The sequence below is a fragment of the Episyrphus balteatus genome, chromosome 2, assembly GCF_945859705.1.
Source record: "Episyrphus balteatus chromosome 2, idEpiBalt1.1, whole genome shotgun sequence".
NCBI lineage: Eukaryota > Metazoa > Arthropoda > Insecta > Diptera > Syrphidae > Episyrphus > Episyrphus balteatus.
In genome coordinates this window covers 129,920,212-129,935,894 of record NC_079135.1, presented here as the reverse complement: position 1 = coordinate 129,935,894, position 15,683 = coordinate 129,920,212, and the positions used below count along the sequence as shown (strand labels likewise).

General features: G+C 29.2%; 1 protein-coding gene across 1 annotated transcript; it reads right to left on the bottom strand.

Annotated features, from left to right (window-relative positions):
- Positions 1–326: 326 nt before the first annotated feature.
- Positions 327–1,672, bottom strand: LOC129912683 (uncharacterized). Its single transcript, XM_055991039.1, has 3 exons — positions 1,055–1,672; positions 788–993; positions 327–721 (listed from the first exon to the last, which is right to left on the bottom strand). The coding sequence occupies exons 1-3, from the start codon at positions 1,236–1,238 to the stop codon at positions 353–355; spliced, it is 759 nt and encodes a 252-aa protein (XP_055847014.1). The 5' UTR covers positions 1,239–1,672; the 3' UTR covers positions 327–352.
- Between the last annotated feature and the right edge of the window lie 14,011 nt (positions 1,673–15,683).

The following is a 15,683-nucleotide window of genomic DNA, read 5'->3' as shown; positions in this document are numbered from 1 at the left end:
ATTCAAATAGGATAAACTGGAATTCTTCATAAAAGTTTCTTAAACAGTGTCCATGAATACGCTCCTGCCCTATTGACTTTACTTTAAGACTTTATTATTTTTTATTAAAAAAATTTCCAAAAGTAAGAATTTTTTTTTTTCAAATTTACTCCGGAAATTTTGGATTTGCTCCACTTTTTTTTTCAAATTTGCTCCAAAATTTCATGACCGAGGTTCGAACCCTGCTACTTACTTCTTTTTAAAATTTTTAAAGACAACACATATTTTTAACATTAAATTAAACTTTATTTAAATAATTCATAAAAATCTAACTAAACTTAAAATAGAATTCATATAGAAATAATAATTCTTTTTACTTTCGCATATTAAGTTGTTGAGCTTGAAGATCCATAATTATCGTAAATATTTGTTTCTTTGCTATTATTTGCAGTTCAGGAGTTAAATTATTTAATTCTGCAGCAATGCAGGCTCCAAATACAGAATTTTCAGTCCTTTGTTGTTGTGGTTGTGAACTATTTCTTACTGGGACAACTGTCGGCGGCGGCGTTGGCGTTGTTTTTATTGGTTCCAATAGTGAATTGTTAGAAGGAGCTGGAGAAGGACATCTTTCAGATTTTATAAATCCTTCAAAAGAGTTTTGGCTTCCTTCTATACAGTTGTTTTGGGGAAAGACTAGTGCTGGTGTACTACTTTCAGATGAAATTTCTTCACAGTATGAAACCTTTATAAATATGAATTATGAAATAAATATATTTTTATAAAAAAATTGTTATAAAAATTATGTTACTTCTGAATTTGGTTTATTAATCTCATTTAATGAAGAAAATGAAATTTCAAAATCTGACAAAAAATCCAAACTACTTTTGAATTTCCAACTGCTTTGCCAATTTTCCAATTCTTGAGGAGTGGCACCATTTTTTTCAGCTTTTAGCAGTTTTTGATGTTCAATTGTGTAATACGACTTCAGATTATTCCATTTTCTGACCAATTCACCTAAAAATTTTTTGCATTTTTAATTTCATTAAATTCATTGAATTTAATATCAAATTCTTACTATATTTTAGTAAAACGACTGGATTGAATTTTTTATTAATTTCTATAGCAATTCGAAACCAAAATTGTTGCTTTTTTAATCTATTTTTGTAGAAAGCATTTGCAGTGTCCCACATGAAAGGGGTTTTGTGCACTTTTTCAATAAGAAAGAAGACAATTTCATCTTCCCAGTAAAATTTTGCCATTTTTTCTTAATTTTTGTTGAACAAAAATAAACTATTTAATCTCTTTATCATTATCTATCTATTCCCTCCTAATTATTCTGTCTTTTTAAGAGTTTTCCAGATCACTCAACTCTTTCTCTATCTAAATACCAATTTAATACATTAAATACTAAATAGACACAAAATTTTCGATTTTGTGTTTTTCGTAATTGCTTTTTTCTTTTTTTGGGAATGTTCTTTTTTCTTTCATTTTCTTGTCATTCAAAATGAAGTAAGAAAAGAGAAAACCAATTTAATAGCCGAATTATAAAAGGTGTGAGTGAGACCGAATGAATGACAATCCATCACAATTTAATGAGGAAAAAAAAAAAGAAAAACAATGAAGTTTTTTCCTTTACATCTGAGTTATTTAATGGAAATAAAATCTTTATGCAAGTTTGTCATTTATTTGAGTTATTTCTGTTATTTCTGGGTTTTATTTTTCAGATAGGAACTTTTTTCTGCATTTAAATCTAAAACGGTTTCATTTCATTGCAAAGGCAATATGAGTACAATACAAATTGAAAAAAAACAGGTTCAGTTTAACTTTATTGATTTTTATTTTCGCTGAATGAAAACAAGTTTATATAATTAGTGAATCGAAATAATACACACAGTATTATTATTTTTTTTAAATCGAGTAAGAAAATTTACCGATTCATTCAGAGAAAATGTTTAAATAAAAAGTTAAAATTACAAACACATAAAATAAACATAAACAAAATACGATTTGACATCTGACAGTTGTTGTCATAGGGTGACACTTCAGCGTTCAGGTTTTTGGTGACAAAAGTTTGCTTACACATAATCTTGAAGAATTGATAGACAATAAATGAAGCTAGTTAGGTTTAAAAAGCAAACCATAGCACTGCAGTGTTATACTATGTTTCCACCTACGCTAAATCCGAGATTTAGCTTAGTAGATTTAGAATAAATCTCGAGATTTATTTTAAATCTACTTCTCTAAATTTCAGATTTGGGTTCAGCTACCCTAAATCAAGGATTTCCACTTACTTTCAATCCGAGATTTAGAATAAAACTCGAGATTTATGCTAAATCTACTTAGCTAAATCTCGGATTTAGGGTAGGTGGAAACGTAGTATTAGAGAATCGGAATGAAATTTAAAACCTAGTACCATTGAATAATAAATTACAAAAAAAAGACCTTTATAAACAGAAAAATCATCATTAATATGAGTTAAAGTATACCAAAGTCACAGTACACATTCCGACTAACAAATTTGCTTCTATAAAGCTTTACAGGTGTTAATGTAGCTCCTGTAAAGCTTTATAGAAGGGATATTGTTTGTTGGGATAATAAGGTAATATCTTCCAACCTGACATATTGGTCGCCAAATTGTCAAAGCATGACAATTCTTATGGCATTTTTAATTGACAATCTGGAAGCAAAAAAAAGCAATCTGAATGCGTTCAATTGGGCAAAAATGACAGTTCTGATTCTGAAAAAAAGAGAATTTCTCTTCTGGTTTTAAAAACAGAATCAGAAGCAGAATCACTCACACATTCATAGATTTAAATGTCAGCAGTACAAAATGTTTGCAGCACAAATACAAATGAAATTTGGCGTGAATACACATATATGTGAAACATGATAAAGGCTTGGCCACACCGGAGGGTATGCGGTAGCGGTACGGGTAGAGGTAACAATATTTGTATGAAAAAAATTCAACATCTGAACGTTGATATGTCAGTTTGAAATTTTTTTCATACAAGTACCGTTACCTCTACCCGTACCGCTACCGCATACCCTCCGGTGTGGCCAAGCCTTTAAACTCAAACAATACAAGCTGCGTTCCTTTGGAAATATTTATCTACTTTTTAGTACTTGAAGCTGCTTTGAACTACTTTTTCAGTATAGCAAAAGTAGTTCAAAGTAATTTTAAGTACTAAAAAGTAGATAAATATTTCCAAAGGAACGCAGCTACATTCACACCAAACTTCAGATTCTTCGGAATAAAAAAAAACTGTTCAATTGGGATTCCGAATCGAAGAACAATTCCGGATTGCCAATTAAAAACGCCATTAGTTCTTAATTGTTTAAATTACCGACGAATCTTTTTCTTCTTCCTTTTTCTCGGCGCTGTTATGATCTCGATGTCGAGGGGATCATAACCTTCCCACGTTACTGCTTCACACTAGTGATCCGCCTGTGGGGTTCGCCGGGTTGACCTCAGAAATCGGCGGCAAGCCTCCCGGTTTTGTATTGTTCCGTTTCTGAGGCCAACTGAATGCTGGTGTTTTTGCATTTGCGTGTACCAGGAGTTTTTAGGCCTACCTTTCTTTTTATTTCGTGATTACCGACGAATAAAGCAAAAAAAAAACCGAAAAACCAGTAGGTAATTTTTTAACAAGTATTTATCATTTTCCGAGACGAATCACGAAGAAAATTTGTTACTTTTTATTTTATAATTTTTTCAAATGACATTTTATAAATTAAAACAAATTGTAGAGAATGCCAAAATGTCTGGCTGTCAGTCTGCTACAGCCTAAACGGATGGACCGATTGACTTCAAACTTGGTTCTAGCATTCAGTGTAGTACCTAAAATTGAAATTGCTCAAAAACGGCTCCAACGGTTTTGTTTAAAAAATTCAAAAGTAAGTTTTAAAACAAAGTCTATCTTATAATGAAAATTTTTTTTTTAAATCATTACTAACGGTACCCGCCATAGAACCGTTTTTTTTTTTTTAATCCGATATTCTCCGAAACGGCTTACTCGATTTCAACGAAACTTTCTTTTTGTGAAGAAGCATTTATATAACTTTAATATATACGCCAAAAATATAATTCCGAAAAAAATTGGTTTTGGATTAAAAAAAAAATTGGGAAATTTTGTTTTGAAAAATCAAATTTTCGAAAACGGGACTTTGTATTTTTTTAAAATTTTTATTTTAAATAATGCTGATTAGTGGTTTCTACAAAATGACATACCTACCAATTTTATTTTAAAACTTGTTTCCCAAAAAATTATTTATAAAAAATTGGTTTTAAAAAAAACGACTCTAACGATTTGATTTCAGATTTTGTTTTATTTAGTACCTATGTATCACAGTACACATAAAAAGGTAATATATTCTGAACTGACATTGGTCGCCAAATTGTCAAAACATGACAATTTGGCGAAAAACGTCAACTAACGTAATTCTTAATTGTTTAATCTACCGACGAAAAACGCACAAAAACCGAAAAACCACGCACACAACTAATTTTTTAACATTTATTTACCATTTTCCGAGACGAAACACGCAGAAAATTTGTTATTTTTCAATTTATAATTTTTTCAAATGACATTGTATAAATTAAAACAAAAACAAATTTCCGGCCTGACAGATTGGTGCCCATTTTTTGACAAACAAATTTTGACATTTTTCGGAATATATTACCTTATTATGTGTAGTGTGTAGGTACTGTGCCTATGTATATCGGAAGTAAAAACTTGAACCTTATTTTTGCAAGAATAACTTTATTTATGTGGATTTGAGCTTTTTGGGCAAACAATGTTTTCATCGAAAAGATATAATTGGTAAATAAATATAACTTTTCAAAAAAACTAAAAAAACCATTATAGATATTTCCAAAAGCTGAATCCAAACTACTCAATTATTCCATATTATGCATCTCATTTCCACATATTGCAGAAAACCCACTTTTTTCTAAACTACTTTACAATTTACAAGAAATAATCCAAAAAACTAATATTTTTGACATTTAATAACTTTTTCATAAAAATGAGATTGATGAGGACTTCTTGTACCTATTTATAATCCACTTTTAATGACAAACCAAAGGTCTGCAGATACCAATTTCAGCTTCAAGCGAGTTTTGTCCAGATTTCGTCTTTATTTATTATTTTGACTGCACTTATTCGTTTGTTTATGATTATAATATCAATTTTTTTAGTTAAAAACTACAGTTCAACAATTTTTTTTTTTCAAATATAAAAATGCGGTAACTAAAACATAAATTGGTTGCAATATTTGGTTTAGTAAAGAGATATGTACATTTAATTTTTGTTCATTTAAATGCTTTAAATTGTATTTAGCACAGTTGAGTAAATTAGAATAGCCATCACAGCTTGAGGTCTAAAAACCGTACATATAGCAAAAGTTCTCTAAAATTTTCATTTAAAAACAACCAATATAGGTAGGTAGTACCTACTAGGTACCCACTTGAAACAATTTTAGTATCTAATTGAAGAAATGAAGTCATTTGCTCGCATAATTCCAAAAATCCATTTTCTGATGGATTGCAATCAAATGCAGCATTAATGCTCTTCAGTTCAATTTCTCGGTAATAAATTTTCCAAATCCAGCTTATACCTCCTATACCTGAGTATTCCGATTGTACAAACTATACGTCCGTAAATTTTAGAGCTATCTAATATTTTAACAATCTTGTCGTAGGCTTTTGATTTTCATGCTCGTGTGTGTCCTTGTTCCAAGAATTAATTTTCAACATCACTCCAATAAATGATTTTATTTAAAATCTTTCATAATATGTGTAAGTTATTCTTAGAATTGAAATAGGTATTTCGTTGAATAATAATTTTGTGCATTTTTCGAGATAAAACATTAATTTAATCGATTTGACGTAGGTACATATCAGTTTCAATTATTATAGAGTTAATGCACTTTGGATAGGGTTGGCAGGTTGACATCAAGTCATCAATACACAAAATTGCGATAAGACCCTTTTTAACAAGTCCTGGATCTTGAAATACATGCACCAGCAATTGAAGCACTTAAGCTTATCGAATCATTAATGTGGTTAAGTAGCTGAAAAGAAGTAACCTTCATCAAATTCAAACTTAGGTAAGCTTTAAAATTGAATGTTAGAAGACCAATCCAAAAAATAATAAAAAAAAGCATAAAACAAATTTCGAGAAGGATTTCTTTGCATGAATGATGTATAGATTAGATATATGTAAAATAAATGGACCAACTTTTCACTATGTGCTAAGCCAAATGTACTCATAAGAAAACATTCATATCAAAATATTCAGTGATTGCCTTCGAATTTAGAAGATGAAGGAGTCTTCCTGTAGACTACAAACGTAATGTTAAATTGGTTATGGTAAGAAGTTAATAAAAATGAATGATATATGTATATGAATTTATTCAAGCAAATACCATTGATATGTTATACGAGTAAAAATATGAAAAGAAAAACAAGAATTTCACTTTGTGATGTAAAATCGAACATCTGAAAAAAAAAAATCTTTACCCTTTTCTGAAAAAAGATTTTTCAACTTGAAAACGTTTGTAAAAATAAGATTTTTTTTTTCTCTCAAAATTGTTTTCTTTGACATGTCAAACGAAGAATTTTATTTAAAAACGTCATAAGGATAAAAATGATATTTATATGAACGTTTGAGTTGAATCAACTATCTGAAGAGTTCTTTTCAATTTTATTTTTCGCAATTAGATCATTATTTTTATCTTATGTAGTCTGCGTGTCTTGTGCTACATGTTTTAGTACAGCTCATTATTGGTATCCTCTGCTCCAAGCGAAAATTTAACTATAGTAAACTTCGTTCTTGTTGATTCTCATTGATTGGTGTCACCTCGCCAAATGTGTATGAAAGTGAGAATCGAGTCATGTAACTTTTATATTCAAATTACGGACGTGATTTTTTTAGGGTTTTGTATCTCTGTTCGGAAAACTGTCTTTCAATGTAAATCAAATTAAGGGAATTCTTCGACTTTTTAGGTAGGTACTGTGTTCTCGTTTGTAAAATGTTTTCTCAGTATTTTTGTATTTTCAGTATCTTTGGTACAAGAGTATCAATTTTTAACAAGGATTCCAGAATTGTCAAGTAATTTTATTTCTCTATGATTCCTGTGATTTTGCATCTTGTTTTATACATTGATTTCAACGATTAGAACTTTTGTGGTGGGAGAAGTTGATAGGTATCAAATTGGATAAGCTGAATATCGAATAGTTTATTTAACGAAACGAAAAGCAATTATCTACTTCGTTCTTTTTATTCGACATTTAAGTTCAAAATATCAGAAAAAATTTCAAAAACGATGATTTTTCATGCATACATTTGGTTCAACTCTTCCATTTCCAACCTCCTAAGCTGAACTAAAAAAAAAATATTCCTAGTAAAGGATGATTGCATTTGAATTTCAGACGAATTTTTTGATGAGATGCGAAGGAATAATAAAGTCTTTGAGGAGACTACAAGTTAACAGACGTACATTTAAATTGGCCATAATAAGTACCTATATGTATGTAGTTCATATGATGATAATAATGATGAATTTTATGAATTCAAGTGAAAACCATCGATACATTATGTCAGAGAAATGCAAAGAAATCAAAAATTTTTTTTTAAAAGGAAATAAATCAGAGATTGGGAATTGGACATCTAAGGAAAAGTATATTTATTTATATCATTTTACTTTGTAAAATTTAATTTGAAGACAATAATTTTGATTACATTTTAGAACTTTGAAAAGTCATTCCCTGTGATGTGTCAAAGCGTGTTAGTATAATAATTAAAAAGTTTTATAAATAGGAAAATGAAAATATAAATAAATGTTATTAAAGGAAGAATTCAAATTTTATCCTTTTATAGGTTAAAGGGTGTGGGTGGAAATACCCAATAAAGATATTTCAAGTGGGTTGATTTTTTTCCTTATTGACTTAAACCGCCGCAGCACAATTGCCCATTTATTTCTTTTTCTTGTGGGTCTATAATGGAAAACTTCAAAATTAACTTGGAGATCCAATATTAGAAAAAATTATTTGATTTGGATAAATGGTTTCGCTTGTAGATTGAAATAAAGTTGTTTTAAGTTTTAAGCTACTGCATTGATTTTATCTAGGGTCTTGGCATGGGGATTGAATCAAGAAATATTATATTTTGGGTACTTGGGTGGTTCCATTAACGTGTATGTACAATGTACATATATGGTACGACTGTACGAAGCTTGCATGGATCAACACCTGTTACCGTAATCTCAGTTTTTATTTTGACATGGTTTTCTTAAAAAAAAATTGTTACTTTTTTTGTTGGTGTTGTACAGATATGGTTGATGCATATTTTTAAAGGTTAACTGATAAGCTTTCCAATGATATAACATTTATTATAGATAGTCATGTTAAAATATTCACAATATGATGTGTAAAGAAAAAATAGTAAATTTGTTTTCGAAAAGTGTGTGAATTCAAGATATCATTGAGCTCAAAAATTTTCGTTTCGTTTTTGATCATCGACATCTTAGCAACTAATAATCACATACACAATTGAAGGTTTTATAGAGAGAAAGTAGTCCAAAATATAGCTCTTAGGTATGTAAAACAAAATTAATTGGATTCAACCGAACATTAAACATCTTTGATATCATAGAATTTTGAGAAGCTAGATTAACTTTGATAAAAAGTTTATTCTTCTTTTCTTTTGTTGCAGTTCGAAGGAATTAAATTATATTTCATGGAATTCATTTTTCACATTTTCTTAAACTCTTTCTCTTTCTGTCGCTCGATTTTGTTTTTCTTGGAATTTTTTCCTGTGAATTTTCTTGAAAATTTTAAAATGTTTCATAAAAATTAAACAAACATTTAGAAATACAGGAAATTCTTTGAATTTATTAAAAATTACTTTACAAAGGGTTTGTTACTTAAAATTATATTAAATTAGGGTCTAAAATTGAATATTATGTTTACAACATTTCCTCCTCTTCGAATGTGCAAGTTCGATAGCTTTTTTCAATTTTTCATTGTAAATTACTACATCGATCATATTGTCAAGCTCTCCTTTGGCATAACTGCTGATATTCTCCCAAGTAGAAATAACAATTTGATTTGTGAGGTTATGTTTAACTTTTGAAAGTCTCAATATTTGAGCTGCCTTCTTTCTTCTTTGATGTAATTGTCCTCGATAGATGAATAAATGATATGCAATAGATGGTTCTTCTCGGATCATTTTGGCGGATTGGTTGTGAAGTTGAAGACTGATACTTTTTCCAATAATTTACCTGTAATTTATAGGTAGGCATGGCAGTAAGTGGATTTTGCCACGTGCCTGTAGTCCTAAATCTATGGGGATAATGGATTAAGTGTTTAAGTTAATTACGTCCCAGGTCAATTTATGTGTAGAACTGCATCTAATAACTTTTATCTGTGGTAACATAAAAATTAAAGCTGGATTAAGCGAATCTGAATTTCTGACAAATAATGGTTCAAACTAAAAAGAAATTTTTTCAATCAGCATCTAAAATAGTTTATTCTTGTTTTTTTTTAATGACAATTAAAATTAAATCCTACTCATCAAAAAAGAAAGAATCTGGTACTCAACTTCGAAGCATTACCTAATAACATTTTCAACGAAGAGCAAACATCAAAGAATTTTGATTAGAGCGGAGCCTACTATTGCGATAGCTGCTTTCAATCACTCTGCTCTTGAGCAGTTAACAGTATTGCTCTTTATAATAGCTGCTCACTGTCCAGAACTTACAAAAAATCCAAACCAATCCTATTTTTGTTCTTTATATACAATTACTAGCTGACCCGGCGGACTTCGTTCCGCCATTTCTTCTATATATATTTCTACCTTTCGACTCTGTAATGAGTCATAATTTCCAATAAAAAAAGGGAATCAAAACTTGAAAAGTTCGTAAAATTAATTTTAAAATATTCACTTTTAAACTTTTAGCAAAAGTGGCCTATGTAAAATATGGCCTATGTTAAAAACGGCAAAAAACTTATGTCAAAAAAACTTGTTTTTCAAGTTATTCGGTCAAAAATAATTTTAAAAATTCAATTGTTTTTATTTTTTCTACATATAAGTTTGAGATTTTTTGCAGACTTTAAAAAATTCCAAAAAAATTAAAGACTACTCAAAAATGTCCCTAAAAATTAGGTTGTTTTTCAAAAATTTTTATTTCAAAATACAGGCCCTATGAAAAAAAACCGTTTTAGACCCCTAATCTAATCTCTAATTAGCCTTTTGTCGAAGGTCTATGACTGCAAAAAAAACCTTCACAACTTTTTTTTGAAATTTTTTTGAATTTTTTCAATACCTTTTTTAACTATTGAATAAATTTGTCTATCATTAAAAAAAAAGTCAACTCTTTACGACTTACCGTTTAGAAAATAGCCTCTTTTTTTTTTTGCCTTAAAACTTCTCCTCTTATGCCTCTTTGATTTAAAAAAAAATTAAGAAAATAAGTCAGCCGGTTAGCGAACATACACAAAACCAAACTTTAATATATATAATAGATAAACATGAAGCGATCAAGTGAACAGGAAAAACAGTAAAAATGTTCGATGGTCTTAAGGATTTCACTGCTTTTAAAAGCAAAGCTGCTTTCTGTTCCTTGTAACTTTACTGCTCTTTTTCAGAAACTATTCTCGACTCTTTAAAATTTCGACTCCTTTTTTAGAGTTATTAAAAATTTCAAAAAATGGTAACATACTTTTTATTTATTTTGTATTCCATCCATATTTTCAATCAAAATTCAAATCAAGAAGAAATTTAAAAAGAAATTTGCAACTTTAGCTAATTGCTATTTAAAGAGTGATTAAATAGCAGCTATAAATCCCTGCTTTTTTAATATGCTGCTCACTGCTATCACTGCTTTTTAAAAATCGCTCTTAAGCACACCCCTAATTTTGATATATTTTAACTCACCATAATTTGAATGAAAGAAGGACACTTTAAGGTTCATAGGGAATATAACTGCTTTAAGGACTAAAAATAATATCTGAAGAAGTATGAAAACAACGATGATTCATTTAAAAAATTCACAATTAGTATTAAAAGCAAAATAAACTAGGTACATTACATCAGTACTAAAGTTCTAGGAACCATCTTCCTACAGCTGCTACTCGTCATTGAATCGACTTATCCAATAAGTGCTTTAACTTAACGCCCTTTACTTTCTCATAAATGTATGGAAATTTTATTTATAACTCAAACAAATAATGATTCCGCTGAAATCCTCGATACAAAATTGAGATTGGGTGAAAATACTTATATAAAAATTGTTTGCATTTCGTTGGAAATTTTAATAATGCTTCAAAGTTGTTTGAGTACCAGGATCCTATTAAATTTTTGAGTAGGATTTCATTTCAATTGCAAATAAAATAAGATAGCTACCAGGAAAATATTAAAGGTCCTATTTTTAATCGTAATTTCCAAGAAAAATTCTCAAAATATGCCAATTTACTAAAGTCAGATTTAATTTAAATACGAATTAACCTGAGACCTAATTAAATCAAGCACTTAATCCCCTACCTTCTAGATTAAGGACTATAGTCGTGTTTCGAACATCACTTACTGCCTACCTACCTATAAATTTCAGGTATGTTATTGGAAAAATTATCAGTCTCCAACTACACTGCCAATTGAGAACAACTATCCGCCAAAATGATCCGAGAAGAACCATCTATTGCTTATCATTTATTCATCTATCGAGGACAATTACATCAAAGAAGAAAGAAGGCTGCTCAAATATTGAGACTTTCAAAAGTTAAACATAACCTTACAAATCAAATTGTCATTTCTACTTGGGAGAATATCAGCAGTTATGCCAAAGGAGAGCTTGACAATATGATCGATGTCGTAATTTATAACGAAAAATTGAAGAAAGCTATCGAACTGGCGCATTCGAAAAGGAGGAAGTGTTGTAAACATAATATTATATTTTAGACCCTAAACATTTTTATTTTTTTTAATTTTAAGAAACAAACCTTTTGTAAAATAATTTTTAATAAATTCCAAGAATTTCCTGTATTTCAAAATTTTTGTTTTACTTTTTTTTAAATTTCATTCACAATTTCTATGAAAAATTTTACAATGTTCAATAAAATTCACAGAAATAAATTCCAAGAAAAAAACCTAAGCGCCAATACCAACGGAGAAAGGGAAAGAGCGATAATTATTGGTTAAAGAAAGTATGAAAAACCCAGAAATAATGAGTTTTCCGTGAATTATAATTTCTTTGACCTGGAACTAGAAATAATTATTACGTTAAAGGGACTTAGTACCGAAGTTAATCCAGCTTCATAAGTTAATCTACAATAACAACTAGTTATTAGAGTTTATCTTAAACATTTACAAAATCCATCTTAATAATTCACAAAACTATTTAAAGGGATAATATTTATGACTTCAGTAAATCAACCAAGTCCATTCTGCTGAATCCATTAAATCCTTTGGAAAATCCTTTTTTTTCTCTAATCCAACATTTTTGTGTATAAAAAAGCAGCGATATTCTTCGACGACTATCAGTTTTCCATTTGACTGCCCAGTGAACGAACACAAGTTGTATATAAGCAGAAGAGAAAAATTGAATTTTAAACAAAAAGAAAACAAAAATGACCCGAGATAAACCATCCGTAGCTTATCATTTGTTCCTCTATCGCAGTCAATTGCGACGAAGGAAAAAGAAAACATCTCAAGTATTGCGACTTTCGAAAGTTAAACATAATCTTACAAAGGAAATTGTTGTTTCTACATGGAAGGATATCAATCGTTTTGATCAGGATGAACTTAAAAATATGTTGGATACAATTACATATAATGAAAGACTTATTGAGAGTATAGAGGAGACACGTTCCAAGCGGTCATCATGTGGTCGACAAGTTACTTATTTATAGATTTAAGAGTTTTTTTTTTAAATATTTTATGTGAATTTTAATATTACCTAATGTTTTTTTTATTGTTTTTATTTTTATTGTAATTTTTATAATAGTTTTGTAAGAAATAAAGAAACCCAAGATTTAATTTACCTAATGTAATTTTTTTTATTTAAGAACTCCAAAAAAGGGGCTTCGTCGCCTGTTATAGTGAATTTGCTTGCATTTGTTTAGATGGGTTGGCGGGTTTTCGTAAAATTTGTAAGAGATTATTTTTATGGAATTCTGAAATATTCAAAGCAATTACATTAGAACTGCATTTTAAGTTTTTCTAAAAAAAAATTAAAGAAGGGAATAATGGCGTTGATTTTTTTTATTGGAATGAAATATTTTGGCTTTTCGGGCAGGTATGTATATTTCATTAACGGATCATTCAAATTTTTAAACAGAACTTTTTAAAGAAATTTTTCTTTGTAGCTACAAATAAGGTAATGTATGGCGATTCCTATTTTAAAAATTTCGAAATTTGTATGCTTTCGAGACTCATAAAGTTGGAAATAAATAAAGAAAAGAATACTTCCGAAATATCAAGATTCAAACTTATTTCTTACCCGTGCCTCCTAGCCCCTAATTGGAATATGAACGGATTAAGCTCCTTGAAAAATAAGCCTAACTAAACTGTCCAAAAATGTCTGGTTTAAAATCGTAAGACTGGGTCTTTTTCTTTTTTTTTTTAAGTGAAAACTTCTTTAGTATCGTAGTGACTTGAAACAAGATGAAACGAAAACGCTATTCGAACATTCAACTTATTATAACTTTTTTGTTTTAATAGATAGATGAATGAAATTTGTACTGTAGATAGGTAATTAAATAAAATATATATGAGATAACGGTAAAAAGATGTTGTTTTTCTACACACGTTATATCTTTTGATCTAGTGCACATACGAATTTGATTTAACTTTAATGCACATGCTGATAACATAACATTTAATATATCACAATTAACTGTACGAGCTCTACAAGTTACACAATCTTAAATTGAAAAACTTGAAAAATACCTCAAAACACCTGTGGAGATCTGTTGACGATGACCAGTGTAGTAAGTACCGTAGTCTCAGCTTGAAATTTTGACATAGTTGGCTTTAAAAAATTCTTATTTTTTTTTCTAGGCATGGTAGAAATATGACTCATACGTCATATAAAAGTTGAAATAACCTTTCAGACGATATAAAATTTACTATATAGGTTGTCATTTAATGGTGTTAAAAGAGAAAAAAGATTGATTTTTTTGCTTTTTTGATGAAAAGTGATTTGGTTTGAAAAAAAAATAAGCTCTTTTTTTAGATGTTGTATAGACATTAGGGTGTCCCTTATAATGAAATTGAATGAATTTAAATGCGCATACGGGCTCAAAAGTTTAGCAACAAATAGAAAAAAATATTCCCTAAGTTTCAGGTCCCTATCTTTATGATAACTGGACGCGACTTAATTTTTAATGTTTCCATACAAAATATCGATAAATTACAGGTAGATTTGAAGTGGTTTACTTAAAAAATCGGTAAAACTGTAAAAGTTGATAGAAAATTTTGAAAATATCTTCAGAACCATAGGGAGTGTACGAAAAAAAAAATTTAAAATATTTTTTTTTGTAAACATGCTTATAAATTAAAACATAAGCACAAACATCAGAAAAACAGTGATATTGACAGTAACCTATTTTTTACTGACTCAGCATTATTTAAAAAAAATTAATATTATTTTTCGTACACTCCATACAGTTCTGAATATATTTGCAAATTTTCAAAATTTTTTATAAACTTTTACAGTTTTACCAAATTTTTGAGTAAACGACTTCAAAACTACCTGTAATTTATCGATATTTTGTATGGAAACATTAAAAATTAAGTCGCGTCCAGTTAGCGTAAAGATAGGGACTTGAAACTTTGGGAATATTTTTTTCTATTTATTGCGAAACTTTTGAGCCCGTATGCCCATTTAAATTCAGCCATTTTCAATATAAGGGACACACTAAGACATGGACGATATAAATATTTTGAGCTGAAACAATAAGCTTTCAGATGATATAAAATTAATATAGGTTGTCATATAAAAAACATGATTTAAAAAATAGGTAGATTTTTAAGGTTTCACTTCTACCAAGTGTGAATTGCACACATGACTTTTTTTGTTGATAAATTGAATACCTTTTATCTTTAAAATAATGAGAAAAACCTGTCTGTATACATATGTTTACCCATTTTGGCTTGCATAATACTACGTTTCTACCTAGCCTTAATCCGAAATTTAGCTAAGATTTATTCTAAATCTAGAGATTTATTCTAAATCTACTTCGCTAAATCGCATATTTGGGTTCACCTTCCCTAAATCCAAGATTTTCACCTAACTTCAATCCGAGATTTAGAATAAATCTCGAGATTTATTCTAAATCTACTTATGTAGCTTAATCTCGGATTTAGGGTATAAGGTCCATTTTGTTCGATTCTACAAGCTAGTAAACCATTTTGGAAAAAAAGGAGGTCTCCTTAAGAGTATCGTGAAGTGTTTAGAAGAAGCATTGTAAATATCAGTAAATAATTGCCTTTATAAGACCTGTTTGAACCTTGGAAGCCTTGTATTTTCAAGTGACAGAAGGCCTCTATAAGACTTGTTGCTAGAGGTTCTTGTAAGTATCCAATATTTTCATCTTGTAAATATGCAATGTTTTTCACGTGTAAGTATGCAAAGTTTTAATCTTGCAGATATGCAGTTTGTTTGTAACGTATTAGAAAAAACATTGCATTTCAATGTGAGGTTTC

Excerpts from the sequence above, each read along its gene's own strand:
- LOC129912683 (XM_055991039.1), bottom strand. The coding sequence starts at position 1,238 with ATGGCAAAATTTTACTGGGAAGATGAAATTGTCTTCTTTCTTATTGAA. Across the intron at positions 994-1,054 it reads AGTCGTTTTACTAAAATATA|GTGAATTGGTCAGAAAATGG; the intron begins GTAAGAATTTGA and ends AAAAATTTTTAG. Across the intron at positions 722-787 it reads TTAATAAACCAAATTCAGAA|GTTTCATACTGTGAAGAAAT; the intron begins GTAACATAATTT and ends ATATTTATAAAG.